The 16,180-nt window shown below is 34.5% G+C and overlaps 2 protein-coding genes across 2 annotated transcripts; both read right to left on the bottom strand.

Annotated features, from left to right (window-relative positions):
* Nucleotides 1-315: 315 nt before the first annotated feature.
* On the bottom strand, nt 316-1,229 carry LOC149420507 (uncharacterized). The gene is made up of 2 exons (XM_089636375.1): nt 996-1,229; nt 316-432 (listed from the first exon to the last, which is right to left on the bottom strand). Exons 1-2 carry the CDS (start codon nt 1,227-1,229, stop codon nt 316-318), a joined length of 351 nt encoding a protein of 116 aa, XP_089492501.1.
* A 9,919-nt stretch (nt 1,230-11,148) lies between these two features.
* Nucleotides 11,149-13,468, bottom strand: LOC149420506 (tubulin beta-2 chain-like). Its single transcript, XM_089636741.1, has 2 exons — nt 13,412-13,468; nt 11,149-12,432 (listed from the first exon to the last, which is right to left on the bottom strand). The coding sequence occupies exons 1-2, from the start codon at nt 13,466-13,468 to the stop codon at nt 11,149-11,151; spliced, it is 1,341 nt and encodes a 446-aa protein (XP_089492867.1).
* Nucleotides 13,469-16,180: the final 2,712 nt, after the last annotated feature.

The raw sequence follows: 16,180 nt of genomic DNA, 5'->3' as shown, positions 1-16,180 counted from the left end.
TTATTCGGGAACACGGCGTTATTGTTATAAAAAATATTTTATAGCGGATTTCCACTCAAGATATTTGCAGATATCATTTTTTATATCGACCTTTGTTATACGGTTGTACATCATCTTTGCACACCTAATCTACCAATGAAGACGTGTAGCACAAATAATCAACTGGCAGAGGGAGCAACTGGCAGAGGGAGCAACTGGCAGAGGGATCAACTGTACGAGGGCCAACCGTCGGGGGATCATGTGTCATGGAATCAACTTTTAGTCCGTGCTGGTATGGTCGTCGATTTCATGCCACATTCCCTTTGTTTCTGTTATCTATGAAAGTTTCTGCAGCGAATCCGGTGAATTTCTCTGCCGAGGAAGGAATCCCGCGTGGACCAGTACATTGTATATCTCTCTTCTAGGGATTTTCTCAGCTTCCCTGGAGTAAACCTGTAGAAGATTAGAAAATATTTATTCGACGTGTTACAGGAGTTATCTGCTATTTTGGAACAGATCTCATCATTTTTTCATACGTAAGGACGCTAGTCGAAATTTTCAGTCGGCTTTGTATTTTGTAAGAAAGACAAGGTGCACCAAAATTATGTTATGCTTGTAAAATTATACATTATTTTTATTTTTAAAACTGGTAATTTTAGCTCACCCACGGCATTTTAAGTGATTACTTGCACGAATTTGTGAACTTTTTGATTATTTTTTTACATTAACTCCACACAGAAGGACCTGGTGGTCTTTTGGAGGAGAGGGTCTTGAAAAGACCCATGTTTTAGGAGGGAGGAAACACAGGCCTAACTATGTAAGTACTTGCATTCTGCTTGCTAACACCGTATACAGGAACATTTTAGGTTCTAGAGTCTTGACGTGTGCGGTAGAGGAGGTAACCCATAGACTAATACATCAATGAGGTAACCATTTGTTTTCTTATAACGCCTTTGGGAAAGTGGTGGGTTCCCCTCCAATGGTTCAATACTAAAATAATTGATTTTTAAGGTTACCTGCATCTCCCCCTCCCCAAACCAGCTGTGCCTGGCGAGTGCGCGCGCAGTCCTGGCGTCCTGGTAGAAGGGATTACGCAAATGCGGGGTGAGGCGCGCCTCCTGTTGGGCGGCGCGCAGCACGGCGGGGTGCGCGTAGGGAGGTGCCCCCTGGCCCTGGGGGCGCGGCAGGCTGGAGCACGGGGCGATACTGACAGCCAGCACCAGCCAGAGCAGGCTGATGACGTATGTCATGCTTGTCACTGGAAGGTGAGTATAAATAAATTAATGAATATATTTCGATAAATAAAACAATTGTTGCACCACACGTTGGCTACTGTTTTAGTATTCTTAATAATGACGGCCTCCGTTGTCGAGGGGTAAGGCTTTCGGCTAGCAAGACGGAGGTCGCGGGTTCAAATCCCGACGTTCGCAATTAAATTTAGTTAATTTGTGTTATGTCGCAATTTACTAATTAAAAAAAATAAATGTGTATTATATTTGCGGCACGTTCGAAAGTGGAAGATACTGTCAGTATCGCCCTGGTGTAAGACCACCATTCAGAACTGAAACGTTGCTTGAAATGGCTTTGGCCATGTTTGGTGACCGGATCTGAATAGCCAGCTCGACCCTCACTGCCTTTAGCGTCACAACATACCGCAATCGGGATGCCATAGTCCCATTGGCTCCAAACAGTTCTCTTGTGCGGTATTCACATAGGTAGCTTAAAAAACTCCAAATATTCTAGGATAGAGCAATGTAGCAAATTTTAAAGTGTAATACATATAAATCAATACAGATAATACAGGGGTTTCCAATAAGAGGTGTTATTTTGATATTCAACCGTAAAAGATCAATGGTTTCGTTGCTTGTGTGGCACGTAGCGCCGTCTTGTTGAAAGTAAACGTTGTCCAGATCAATACCATCCAATTCCGGCCATAAAAAATCATTAATCATCTCTCGATAGTGCAATCCATTCACAGTAACTGTTGCTCCAGCCTCATTTTCGAAAAAGTAAGGTCCAATGACTCCGCCGGACCATAAACCGCACCAAACAGTCACACGTTGAGGATAGAAAGGATTTTCAACAATAACTCTTGGGTTTTCCGAGCCCCAGATCCGACAATTTTGCTTGTTGACGAAGCCACCGAGGTGGAAATGGGACTCATCACTCAAGATGATTTGCATTTGATTCACTCACGTGAATTTTAATAATTTCAATGCGAAATAGCGGGCTATTCAAAATAATACCTCTTATTGGAAAACCCTATATAATGACAACCTTTAAATTAGAATCCATAATACATAATGCAATCAAGAAATGTGCTTCCTGTGCAACGAACTCGCTAATGTCAAAAATATAAAATATTTAGGAGTATCAATAGATATTAATCTTAATTGGAAATCACATATTAATCAAACCACTTCTAAACTAAGATATAACCTACATATTTTATAGACTCAAGGAAATTTTAAACGCTGAAAAATTTAAAATGATCTACTTGTCCCTAGTGCAATCTGCAATCACTTATGGAATAATAGGATGGGGTGGTGCACCTGATACATTTATTAAGCCCCTACAAATAATTCAAAAACACATAATTAAAGTCATATAATATATAACAAAAATAAAACATTCTCGACCGACCTTTTATACAAAGAATCTAAATTATTTAACATTCGTAAATTATTTATATTACAAACTATGAAATACTTATTTAAAAACAAAAATAATTTCAAAATAAATGAAAACAGAATGAGCAAAAGAACAAATAATATGTTTTACACCAAACAAATACTAAATTAATGCAGACACATAGCAGTTTCATTGGTCCTCGTACATTTAACCTTCTACCACTACAAACTCAAATGATAAATAAAACAACAGAATATGTTAAGGAGGTAAAATTATGGCTGAATGACGCAGATATTGAAACGCTTTTTATATAAATTTATTGATCCTTTCTACAACTCACTTGCTCAAACTTTATAAACTATTGTACATTATGTTTTCTCGTTACTTTTATAATAACTGTAAACAAAAAAAAAACTTTTTCTACTTATATATATTATACTTAGGTACTTGAAATATATAAATGGTTTTATATTACCCACACTCAGGCAGTGCCTTAGTGGGTTTTCATTTCTTGTGTATACAATTTGGTAATATATATTATGTTATTATTTACTGTCTATTAATATGTATAATATATGTAAAGAAATGAAAATAAATAAAGTAAAAAAAAATAATAAAAAAATGAGTGTTAAAACAAAGATTTTTCTGAAATTTTTTAATTTTTATCTACAAATTTAATATTAATAATTTACTTTAGAGAAAAACTATATTACAATGAAGACTTTCACACACACTATACAAGACAAAAAGAAGACTAAAAAGATTGAACAAAACAAAAACGCAATTGTTTACTGTGTGAAGGCTTCCAAATGTACAACATAGTTGCTAGTCAAATTACAAGTGCACCTAGATTAAGCATTAAGAAAAACGTAAAATTTATTAAGTATTGGAAATAAGCAATGTGATCATTAATATGTTTATATTATAAGTCATGAAGTTGATCAATTTCAAGTTTCTTTAAATAGTATAAAACAAAGTCGCTATCCGCGTCTGTCTGTTCGTGCGCTTAGTTCTTCTAATGTACCCAATGAAATTTGATTGGGTTTTTTCACTGTAATTTAGAGAATTTCTTCTGAAAGTTTTATTTACATAATAATTGCGTATTATATTTATAGAAAGTAGAGAAAAGTCGACGTGTTGTAATCAAGTCCACTTTTGTGCATGCGTTCTAATAATGGTCCATTGCCCATCTCCCTTGTTTCTTTTATCAATTGTTGGTTAGTTCCTCATCTAGCCGTCTGCAAAGTTAAGCGTGTCAACAGTTTCACTCTCCTATGAGCTTGCTGCAAGTACAGAGTGCATCACACCACAGTGAAAGCAAAACTGCAACTACTATCTGTGTTCCTCTCTAGTGCATCGGTGCATTGGTATTTCGAGTGAGAAGGAAGCAGGAACTGGTCTAAGGTAATTTAACCTAACCTTATTTATGCTGTGGTGCAACTGGGTGACCAAATGTTACCTTTTGCATTTAATTCATTTATGTATTTATATATTATATTATTTGTAAACTAATTCTGCTGGGTAATAATTATAAAATTATGCGTGATTACTATGCTGTTTCGCCTTCCGAAGGCATTATCAATGGAGATACAACTTTTTTGAAATAATATTCCCGGGTTTCGAATTACCTGACAGTATAATATTTCTAAGATATATTAACTATTAGCTCGGTCTACCTAGAGAAACTTTAAATTACAACCACTTGATGAAAGAATTAAACTGATTTAGGATGTATTGTTTCACAGAATTTGAACAATTCATAAAATTTCAAAGTTGATTTTCACGATCTGTGAAGGTACTATTCAAGTTCTGTTCTTATATCATTACTGACCAGTTGTTTCGCACAACTGAAATAATAACAAACTAGAAAATCAACTTCGAAATTTGATGAACTGTTCAAATTCTGTGAAACAACCCGTCCTAGAACTCTCAGATACAAGGCTTTTTTCCGACTTGGCTTTTATTTTTAAAATTTTTAATGGTATTATAGACAATTTATTAATTTATCATATTTACCATCAATACATCAACTCGAAATACAGGGTTTTCCAATAAGAGGTATTATTTTGAATAGCCCACTATTTCGGTAGATGTTAATTTTGAATATGTCATTTTTTGACATTTGAAAAGTACAAACTACGCCATTAATAAAACGATAATGGAACGATACACGCTTCAACAACGCATTGAAATGATTTAAATTCACTTGAGTGAATCAAATGCAAATCATCTTGAGTGATGAGGCCCATTTCCACCTCGGTGGCTTCAACAAGTAAAATTGTCGGATCTGGGGCTCGGAAAACCCAAGAGTTATTATTGAAAAGCCTCTCTATCCTCAACGTGTGACTGTTTGGTGCGGTTTATGGTCCGGCGCAGTCATTGGACCTTACTTTTTTGAAAATGAGGCTGGAGCAACAGTTATGGTGAATGGATTGCGCTATCGAGAGATGATCAATGTTTTTTTATGGCCGGAATTGGATGGTATTGATCTGGACAACATTTACTTTCAACAAGACGGCGCTACGTGCCACACAAGCAACGAAACCATTGATCTTTTACGATTGAATATCAAAATAACACCTCTTATTGGAAAACCCTGTACTTGAATGGTTTGGGGTAAAGTTTTGAGGTTTGCATTCTAGTGTACCTGTAAACTGGGTGAATTTTTAAAGTGGAAATACTATTATTGTGTTTATAAGTATTCGTTGCACTTGATCGTGCCATGTCTACCTCGGGCATCCCCGACTTCCAAGTCATACATTGTCCTCACACCTCTTTCTTCGTTCATCACGTATTATTATATTAGGAAATCCACATTTTTACTGTTATTACTACATTATATCGTTAATAATTCGACTTCATATCTCGTTCCAGTACTGAAATAAGAGTTAAATCTTCCTCAGGCGTCCGCTACTTTTTCTACCATTTTACTTCTGTATACCACATTGTTACTTTAGAAAATCTACATCAATTGAATTTAGTCTATTTTATAATAAATTTTACTTCTTTGATTTCACTAAATTATTAAATATATGTTTGTAAAATCCCATATGGGCATAAAATCTCCTGCTACCACCAAAGTAAGCGGAAAATGTTGCTTGTGTCATGATGGAGGAACTAGCCAAGCGAGGAATTGAATTCACGACGCCTGGATGAGACCCAGACGCGATGCCAACTCAGCCACTGACAAAATTTGATATATAAAAAATAGTATTTTATTTAACCCATTCAATACCAGAGTTCCTCCCGAGGAACATTAACAAAAAAACATATCTCTTGATTTTGTCGAACGAATCGCCCCCTTATTTTGCGTATCGCTTGTGAAGGATATTCTTCAAGCGCGTCCATTATTAATGCTCTGTTAAACTTTTATTCCAGGAACAAATACTAAAAATAAAATTGATTCCGTTTTAATTGTTTTGCTTGGACTGGGAACCATTATTATTTTAGTGATATCTTTATATTTAAAAAAAAAAAACTTTTTATGTAAGGTTTTTTCCTGGTTAACGAAAAATAACCTTTTGAGGCCCAATAATAATAAAAAATTATTTTACAATTTATTTTATTGGGTCTCAAAGGGTCATTTTTTTATTAATCAGGAAAAAACCTTTCATACAAACAATTGTTTAAAATAAGTGAGCAAAAAAATATGTATATATTTTTTTTAATCATTTTTACGTTTTTCCTTTAAGTGTTTGCCACTAAAATTAGAGTATTAAATCCAATGAGCAATGAATAAAACGCGTCTAGCCAATAGTAATAATCATTACATAAAATAATCATTTGATTTTAAGTTTGACTTGACATAGAATCTTCAGGTGGCATTGACATGAATAATTTAAGAAAGCCCGTACAACGTTTAGTGATCTTTTGGCCCCCACGTTACTCCGCCTGATTACCGAGTACCGAGTACTGGGCGCGCATTAACTTATGCAACAATAGCAATTATTATTATCACCGCAACTTGCTTCATACTAATCCCATCTTTGAATACAAATGTCTTTCGTGTAGGCTTTATGCATTTATGAACGAACTGCGTTTGAAAGATGTTCCGTCTTACTTATCAGATTCTTACGCGACAGTTCAACGTTCATTACTCAGTTAAAAGCGTTCAAAAAGAATAAGTAGATAACTGAAGATGGTGCGAAAGAGAGATATGTAAGATAGAGGGAGCGCGCTAATAAAAAAGATTATAATGAATTATAGCGACTATTGTGAAAACATTTAATAAAACACGACTTATGAATACTTTTAAAAGAGAGCAAAAAATCTGTCGACGTCTGAGTATAGAAGCATTTAAACAAACGCTGTGATTTTTTTCACTCCTATAGCATGTTAAAAATGTGTTTTTATCACTTTTGGAGCAAACTTTGCTATTTTTTTCTATGGGATAAATTTCGTGTTTCCAATAGAGATCATCTTTAAAAATAATATATTTATAGCTTAAAACTAAATATCTTTTAAATTAGATTCTTTCTTGCCGGTTCAACGTAGGTGTGGTAAAGCCGGCCTTGAGCCCGGTTCTGACCTTACGCGCTGCGTAATATTTAGATCGCGTTTATAAGTAAGGGAGTTAGTGTTCAAGGGAAGTATGTTATTTGTTGGTAGAATTTCGGAAAGTGGGGTTTTCCTAATAATAATAATATTTGGATGATTTGTATATGGCGCCGCACAGTGGGCTGAAAATCGCCTTTCATAGACATAGAGACTTGAATTTTCAAGGGTATTTTTTTTGGCTAGAAATGGATTCTGCTGATCATTACTATGCTATAAAATTTCGTATGAAGCAATTGCGTGTACAAATGAATGAGTCGTCATTTTTTTAAGAAAAATTTGTATGGCACTGACATTAAAAATGAGGCTATCTCTGGAATCATAAGGTTGAACATTATATCCTTACACAGATATACTACTATTTATTTGTATTTTTTGACATACTTCGTATTGTGGCGCAACTCGTGATTTTTTTGTTTTAAATCTTCAAAGTTGAAAAAAAATCTTTTTTATGTTGAGGATTCATTGTAATGTTTAAATGCTTTACATATTTCATAATTTGTTCATTTAAGATTATATATACAGTATATTTACGGCTCGTTCCAAAGTGGTAGATACTTCGAGTATCGCCCTGGTGAAAGAAAACCATTCAATTTCGAAACATTGTTTAAAATGGCTTTAGCCGTGTTTGGTGACTAGATCTGAATAGTTAGGTGCTTCACCACCTTCCTCTTCCCTATCTGATTCTCCTCCCATTTTATTTTAATGCCATTTTAATAATGTATAAAAATGGCATTAAAATTGATATTTATACTTTTAGTACGGCCCTAGTGAATGTCGAATCGAAATTTTGTTTCAAGTAGCTAAAATAGCAAATAGTGAATCACATACTTGAGTCGGGCCATGTCACTAGTCAGAATAGTAGTATAGTACCCATGTATAAGGCGATGTAAGAATGTGAATAAAGCAAGTAGTGTGTGTCACGACAGAGTTTCGATTCGGTCTATCCTCTTGTCTACTTATACGGAGAAATGGCGTGATGGTTTGTTAAAGAAAGATGTGTTATTGTGACATTACATAACAGAATAGTAAGAAAGTACCCACACGAAACATATCACAATTATTTTTTTTTATATCGTGCCTTAGCAGTATAAGTGGCTTCCTATTCTCTTGTATCTCTCTCCATCTTGCACGTGCAGACGTGGTATTACACCGGTCAAAGATCAAAACAACACGGCGAGCGGCTGTCTGAATTTCTATTCGAGAGTAGGTAATATTATATCATCTACAAATTATTAAGTCTTACCTACTTGCACTAATGGTACATCAGTAATAATCCAATTATTTATTGGATAACTGGCTGACGTGTCCCGGCGTTGCTAGGGGACTTATAGATGGTTTGGAGTTCATTTGTGAAGTTGTGAGGCCTTTTTAACGGTTCCATGCTAACTCAACACAGTGACAATTCAACACACTTTTAAAAAGTGATATAAGGTCATAAAAAACGATGAAATTTTTTTTTTAACCTAACCTAACCTAAACTACTTACCCAGTTAATAAAGTTTTTGTTTCATCACTTTTCATGACTTTATATAACTTTTTAAAGATGTGATGAATTATCATTTTGATTATTTATGCGGTCACCCTTTTTAACATATAAAATTCCGTATATTACATTATTTTGGTGACAAGACATCGACTTTCTCTACTTTCTTTAATCCGGAAGAAATTCTCTAAATGGAAGAAAAATCCGTTGCGTAGTTTAGAAGAAATAAGCGCACAAATAGACAAATGTAGACTTTAAAAAAATCCATAGAAAAGCCCGGAGTAGAAGATACTCTCAGTATCGCTCTGGTGAAAGATCACCATTCAGAATCGAATTCGTCTGTCGAAATGGCTTTAGCCGTGTTTGTTGACCAGATCTGAAGAGCCAGGTACCTCAAATCCTTCCTTTCTCTATCTCCTTCCATTCCTCACTTCCTTCAGCTTCACATCCTAACACGATTGGGTACAGTCGGGATCAGTTGGGATTGACATTAAAACAGATATCACAAATTTAAATAAATTAACAGTTAATTAACAACAATTAACAGTTTCTCTATACTTTGACAGAATTTTCTCGCTGAGAAAAGCATTCGGTTTTAGGAGTTGTGTTGGACAATAAATTTGAATATTTTTATAAATTTTTCGAAAAAGAACATTATATTCATTAGCTTACTAAATTGATTTACCCCATTTTGATTGAAGGGGTTTTAAATATCATAATAGTTAAAAGTTAAGTCGACAGTTCAAGGAAGGAAGCAATTTTTTTTGGTAAACTTGTCGCATCCTGCTGCATGCAAAGACTTTTTAAAAAAGAAAACTTGATTTCTACTAAAATATGCAACGGAGAGTATTTATGTGGGGGGTTTAAGTAAACATGCACAAAATAAGTTTTTAGGGTGTTAGTTTGTATTATTTTAATAATGTATTGTAACTTATATAATTATTATTACGTTTTATAAATTTTAAAATAGGTATTCCAGCAATTATGTTGAACTACAACACTCTGTTAAATTATATGAATATGCTCAAATTGTCAGACAGAAGAATTTTCAATGACCTGGTATTTCTGTATAAAATTCTAAATGATTTAGTTGATAGTCCGGTATTGCTAGAATTGATAAGCTTTCGGATTCCACAAAGTAATACTAGAAGTCAGGATTTATTTCAGTGCAGAAATTCTGGGACTAACTACCATATGTATTCCTCTTTGCCCAGAATACTAATGGAGGGAAACAATTATAACAAGTCAGTGGACATCTTCAATTTATCTTTAAACACATATAAAATGTTGTTAATGAAGCAATTCATTTATGTAAAATAAATAATGTATATTTCTTAATATTCTCATGTAAAAGCCCCGAAAAAGGGCGTTAATAAATAAATACGTAATAACTTTAATGCATATTTTACCATATCCCACAACATAAATAGTTATTTCTTGTAGTAATTAAGTTGATTATTATTCATTTATTTTTTTGCGTATTTAGCGTGCAGCCGAATTCGACAAGTTTATATAAAGAGAACTCTCGTAAAAAGAGTAAATTGTTTCCAATCTTTAAGTTTTTGATTGCCAGACTGGCAAAAGTGATTTTAACCCTTCACTCAAGAAATTTCAATTTAAAAGCAATGTTAGATAAACTTACTTTCCATTTCAGCAATAAATCCTATAATAACATGAAACGAACACAAAAAGTTCACACCAAATTCGGCATACAAAAAATATTCTTAAATCACTGTTATCGCTATTATTTAGCAATATAATGTAACACTGTAAGCCAAGTAAATCTTTCCACTGTTATTCAAATCGCCTCTGATAAAGTACTGAGGTGGCTGCAGAATGCAGATGGCTTAGCGATGGATCATCCGCTATTACTCCCGCTCCAATCTTACCTAACTTCCTAACTGCTATTTTACTAACTACTGCTAACGTCTAACTACAACTACAGTACCTAACTATGTACCTGCTAACTGCCTAGCCTACTACCCGCGCAGTGTTCAAAAGCCTGTTAATAAGTTTCACAATCAAATGAAGTATCGTTTATTGGTGTTTCAAATTTTGCATGTAAATAAATAAATGGTCTTGCTGTAATTTATACAAATATTAATGTTCTTTTTCATTAATAAAATTACCTAATTAACTAACTAACAATGTGATCTTAGGTCAACACACTCGAAATATTGCAAGTGTGCACAATAAGTGCAAGACATGTAATTTTGTGACAAATGGCATAAAGTTTTGTTTGCATCTCTTTTCATTTGATAAACAAAATGTAATTATTTGATAAATTTCAACTCGTTCAAACGTTCCACCATTCCATACAAATCAATGAAACCTATTATTTTACGATTTATAAGGAATTTTAACAATTTCATACTGGTCTCCTGAGAATGATCAGATTTGCATTTGATTCTATTTGACCACAGAATCATGTAAATGGGGTATCAAAAAGAATAATATATCCATATTCGGAAAATAATAAATTTTTAAGCGAGTAACGTTTAGTTTGGTTTTCCATCTTCTTCATCTTCATCTAAGTCAACCTCCCCTTCAGAGCTGGCTTCCTGGTGCTGTTGGTATTCTGACATCAGATCATTCATGTTATTTTCCGCTTCGACGAACTCTGTTTCACTCATTCCTTCCCCGGTGTACCAGTGGAGGAAAGCTTTGCGTCGGAACATGGCCGTGAACTGCTCCGACAGACGTTTAAACAACTCTTGAATGGAGGTGGAATTCCCAATGAACGTGGCTGACATCTTCAACCCTCTTGGCGGAATATCGCACACCGCAGTTTTCACGTTGTTTGGAATCCACTCAACAAAGTAAGAAGAATTCTTGTTCTGGATATTGTGCATTTGTTCATCCACTTCCTTCATGGACATCCTTCCTCTGAAGATAGCCGCCACGGTGAGGTAGCGCCCGTGACGAGGATCGCAAGCCGCCATCATGTTTTTGGCATCGAACATCTGCTGGGTCAACTCCGGAACCGACAACGCCCGGTATTGCTGACATCCTCGAGCAGTCAAAGGGACAAATCCTGGAATAAAGAAATGTAGACGTGGAAAAGGCACCATGTTCACTGACAGCTTTCTCAAATCCGCATTCAGCTGACCAGGGAAACGCAAGCAGGTAGTCACCCCCGACATGGTCGCTGAAACCAGGTGGTTTAAATCCCCGTAAGTGGGAGTTCCTATTTTCAAACTTCTGAAGCAGATGTCGTAGAGAGCTTCGTTATCAATGCAAAAGCATTCATCAGTATTTTCTACTAGCTCTTGGAGGGAGAGCGTCGCATTGTACGGCTCTACAACTGTATCAGAGACCTTGGGAGATGGTACAACGCTGAAGGTTGTCATGATGCGATCGGGGTATTCTTCTTTTATTTTGGAGATTAGGAGTGTGCCAAGTCCTGCTCCAGTTCCACCACCAAGTGAGTGAGTCATCTGGAACCCTTGCAGACAATCGCAGCCTTCTGATTCTTTGCGGACAACATCTAGAATTGAATCTACAAGTTCCGCGCCTTCAGTGTAATGGCCCTTTGCCCAGTTGTTACCGGCTCCCGACTGGCCAAAGATAAAGTTATCCGGACGGAAGATCTTGCCGTAGGGTCCAGATCTCACAGAGTCCATGGTGCCGGGCTCCAGATCAACGAGAACCGCCCTGGCTACGTAACACCCCGAGACGGCGTCATTAAAGTACACGTTAATCCGCTCCAGCTGCAATTCCGAATCTCCTTTGTATTTACCATTAGGCTGAATACCGTGCTCATCAGATATAACCTCCCAAAACTGTTGGAAAAATAAATGCATCAAATTATTATATCACCCTATTAGAACCACCACCTCCAACAATAACGCAAATAATGTTCTGGTATGCTTCACTAGCTACCACGGAAATGGTACTGACTACCCGGCCCACTTGCTTGGCTAATCAGGTAGGTAGTGAAGCAGTTTCCGCCATCTCAGTATTTTGCAACAGTCCAACCTGTGAGTTAGATAGGCGCAATGATATTAATACGCTTTCAATCATTATGTAGAAAATCCAATAAATTAAAATCGAACTACCAGTATTTCCATATCGGATAATATCAGAAATCAGTTTATAACTATGTTGGTTTGGTATACTTTGGATAACAGGAAAATTAGTGTTTAAAATAGGATGGAGGAGTTCTTGTTTTATGCTAATAGTCATTCTGTAGAAGTATTCGTTTTGAAATATTTTAATAGAGGTTTTCTTTAGCATGAAGGCATTGGCAATACATAACACGACTTCGTATCCTTTGCTTATGTAGATCGAATGAAAACATAAATAATAAACAGTTTCAACAAGGTATTAAGGCCCCGTAGTAAGCGTTCAAAGAGGGTTTGAAACGGAGATATTTAAATACGAATGTTAGAGTGAGTGCGCTAATATTAAAAAAAACGATAATAATTGAGCAAAAATGGTGAAAATATTTAATAAAACACGACTCGTTTGAAATAGAGCAAAAATCTCTTGACAAATTATTTAGTTGCATTTAAAGATACACTGTGAATTTCATGCCTATAACATATTAAATAACAGAACAAAACGTGTTTTTAATAAATTCCGGAGCTTACTTTGCGATTTTTTTCTACCGACGGAATTTCATATAATTAACGTTTAGGCATAACAAGTGTATAGATATTATCTTAAAAAATAACATATATTTTTGAGTTAACGATTAACTTGTTATAAATCGGTATAAATTGAATATGCGGGGACTTAAGTGTATTGTATTGTATTGACCTTAGCTCCTATTTGGTTTCCACACTGTCCGGCCTGAATGTGGACAATTTCACGCATTTTTTTAAATTCAAAATTTTGACAGAAAATTTTATAAAATTTGTATCTTATTACATTAAAAAATACTATTGCATTACAAGACGGAAAATTTTGGAATTTGCCTAAAAAACTGACATTAAAAATGTTATGAGAAACAAAAAATGTTATGAGAAAATCCATTTAAATTATGGAACATCAACGGTTTTCAGATAAACTGTACACCCGACCTTACTTACACATTGAGTTAGGTATCAATTTTGTAATTGAATTTAAAATATATATTTTATTCCAAATGTTCAAAAAAATAATGGGGCTTATGTTTGAGTTTTTTAAATATATCCTCAATGATATTACAACAAAATCCCTAGGGATTGGCATTATTCTGTTTTCAGTAAAACCCACATAATCTCAAGGAACATGATAAAACGATTGTGCGCGGCCGGATCTGATGACTCGTTGACATTATACTACTAGAAATACTTCTAAAAGGGAGTAGATCAGTAGATAGTAATAACAATATCCAGTTCTATCTAAATTATATATGTATCCATGGTATCCAAGCTATGCATTTAGTATTCACAAGCCTTGCCTCATTGCATAAATCTGGTCTGCGTAACACAGGACCACTGAGGGCGGTCAGAGTTCTTGTTATTGTCTCGTTTCTGAATGTTCCAAAACTGTTGTTATTTAAATAAATTAGAAAACAAAAGAAAGTGCATTTATTAATTTATACTGGGTTTTTCCAGATGTTCTCACTACGTGAGAACCATCCAGTTACAAAAATCCAGTTAAGTTACAGACAAAAATCTACAAAGTACATACATAAAGTAAAAATGGAATTAAATACAGGTTAGGTACAATTAATAAACCAAACAAATAATAATATGAAATTATATATAAGCTCAGTAAAATGACAAATAATACTAGGAGAGTTACAGTGATACATAATATAATTATCTAAACATATTATTTAGCAGCAGCAGAACATTTTTTTTGAATCTGTATAGATTATCGACGAAAATATCTACTTCAGCACACTCAATCTTATTATACAGTCGACACATTTGGGTCAGAGGGCTAAAATAGGGGATATTATTTTTGAAAAATTCAGGTGAAAAATGCTATGGTGTCTTAAATGCTATGGGAATTGGGGAAATTTATTTTAATATTGCTAAGACATAAGGAGGTGTCAAGATGGCCGAATTTACGAATGCATTTCATCATCACGGTGCTGGTTCATGATAACATGATAAGTTCCATGACAATTCAATACTACAGACAAGTCATTAAAAGCGACGAAAAAAACTAACCTATAAATATAACCTGCGTAGCTTTTCACTGTAAATCACATCTGGTCACCAGATAGATAATGGCTTGTATCCGGATGGGAAGGTCTGAGGACTAGAGGCGAATGGCCAGAAATCGGAAAGTATAGAGCATTTGTGGTGACCGAATAACTTATCAAAATTACAATTCAACACACCTTAAAAAAGTGAAATAAAGTCATGAAAAATGATGAAACCAAAACTAAATGTTAATGTTTTTCATCGCTTTTAATGACTCTATATCACTTTCTTTGTTTGTTAAATTGTCTACGTGTTGAGTCATCATGGATCGCTTTCACCGGGTAGCCACTTTGTCATGGTTATTTGGCGTCCGGTCATCTAGCATTATTTCTACATGTCCTGTCCATCAGACGTCTTTGGGAACTCTAGAATCTTACAATTTTAAATTTGATTTAATGGTTCATTTGCTAGCATTATTATTTATTGAGCACAAAATAATAAAAATTGATTAACTTTTTATTGGATTTTATTGATGTATTTATCGAAACATTCACGTTGATTAAAAATATAATCCGTATATACATTTCTTCATAGGAGAGGAAAAAGTTGCACAACCATTGCATTGAATTGCATGAAATGAATTGAGCATAGAACAATATCACGTACACAAGAAGTTGACCATTCTTGACCTGGTTACGTGACGTGTAAGTACCTCACATTATTTTGATTGATCATTGAATCAAAATCTATTGGTTTTATGAAATCATTCCGCTAATCTAGACAGGAGACCTTGTCTTCTGACGTGATGACCGATAATGGTGACCTATATTTATAGTTCATCTTGGTTTTACCCGTTTTTGTTTTTTTTTGATAATACACAACGAACCAATAATAACGTTTAGTCAGAATTTGTAACAGTAAATTCATATTTAAAATTATAATAGTTGCGTTGATCTGCCTAAACATTCAGAACTCACTGGTTGAGTTTTTTGTGGGACACCAAAACAGTTTTCCAATGAATTGTTTTTAGAGTCAAGATAATAAGCATAACAATACGTTCAAGAGTTGTTTCTGCTTCAAATCTCTGCTTTGTAGGCAACATATTATGATTATTTATTTATTACAAAATACAACAAGATTTCAAAATTATAACATTATGCAAAATAAATGGGTTTTTTCCTAATTATTCTACTACCCCATAAGGTGAGCTCCAGGAGCTCATGTTTATGGAAGGAGTTAGTATATTCAAAAAGAAAATAATTTTTAAAAGATGATGTGTGAACATTATTCCAAATCTTATTATTATTGAATAGATATGCTTAATAAAAACACATGCAAAAAAGAAGAGCACCTGTTTAAATTAATTATCAGCATGTTGTCACCTCGACTTTTTCTATAATTTTTTATTAAATTAATTTCAATAAATATATGATAAGCATGCGTGTAA

Source organism: Hesperophylax consimilis, chromosome 10 (assembly GCF_061612785.1).
Source record: "Hesperophylax consimilis isolate HC1 chromosome 10, BYU_Hcon_1.0, whole genome shotgun sequence".
NCBI classification, from domain to species: domain Eukaryota; kingdom Metazoa; phylum Arthropoda; class Insecta; order Trichoptera; family Limnephilidae; genus Hesperophylax; species Hesperophylax consimilis.
Note: the sequence above shows the minus strand (reverse complement) of the source record. Positions and strands in the feature narration are given on the sequence as shown.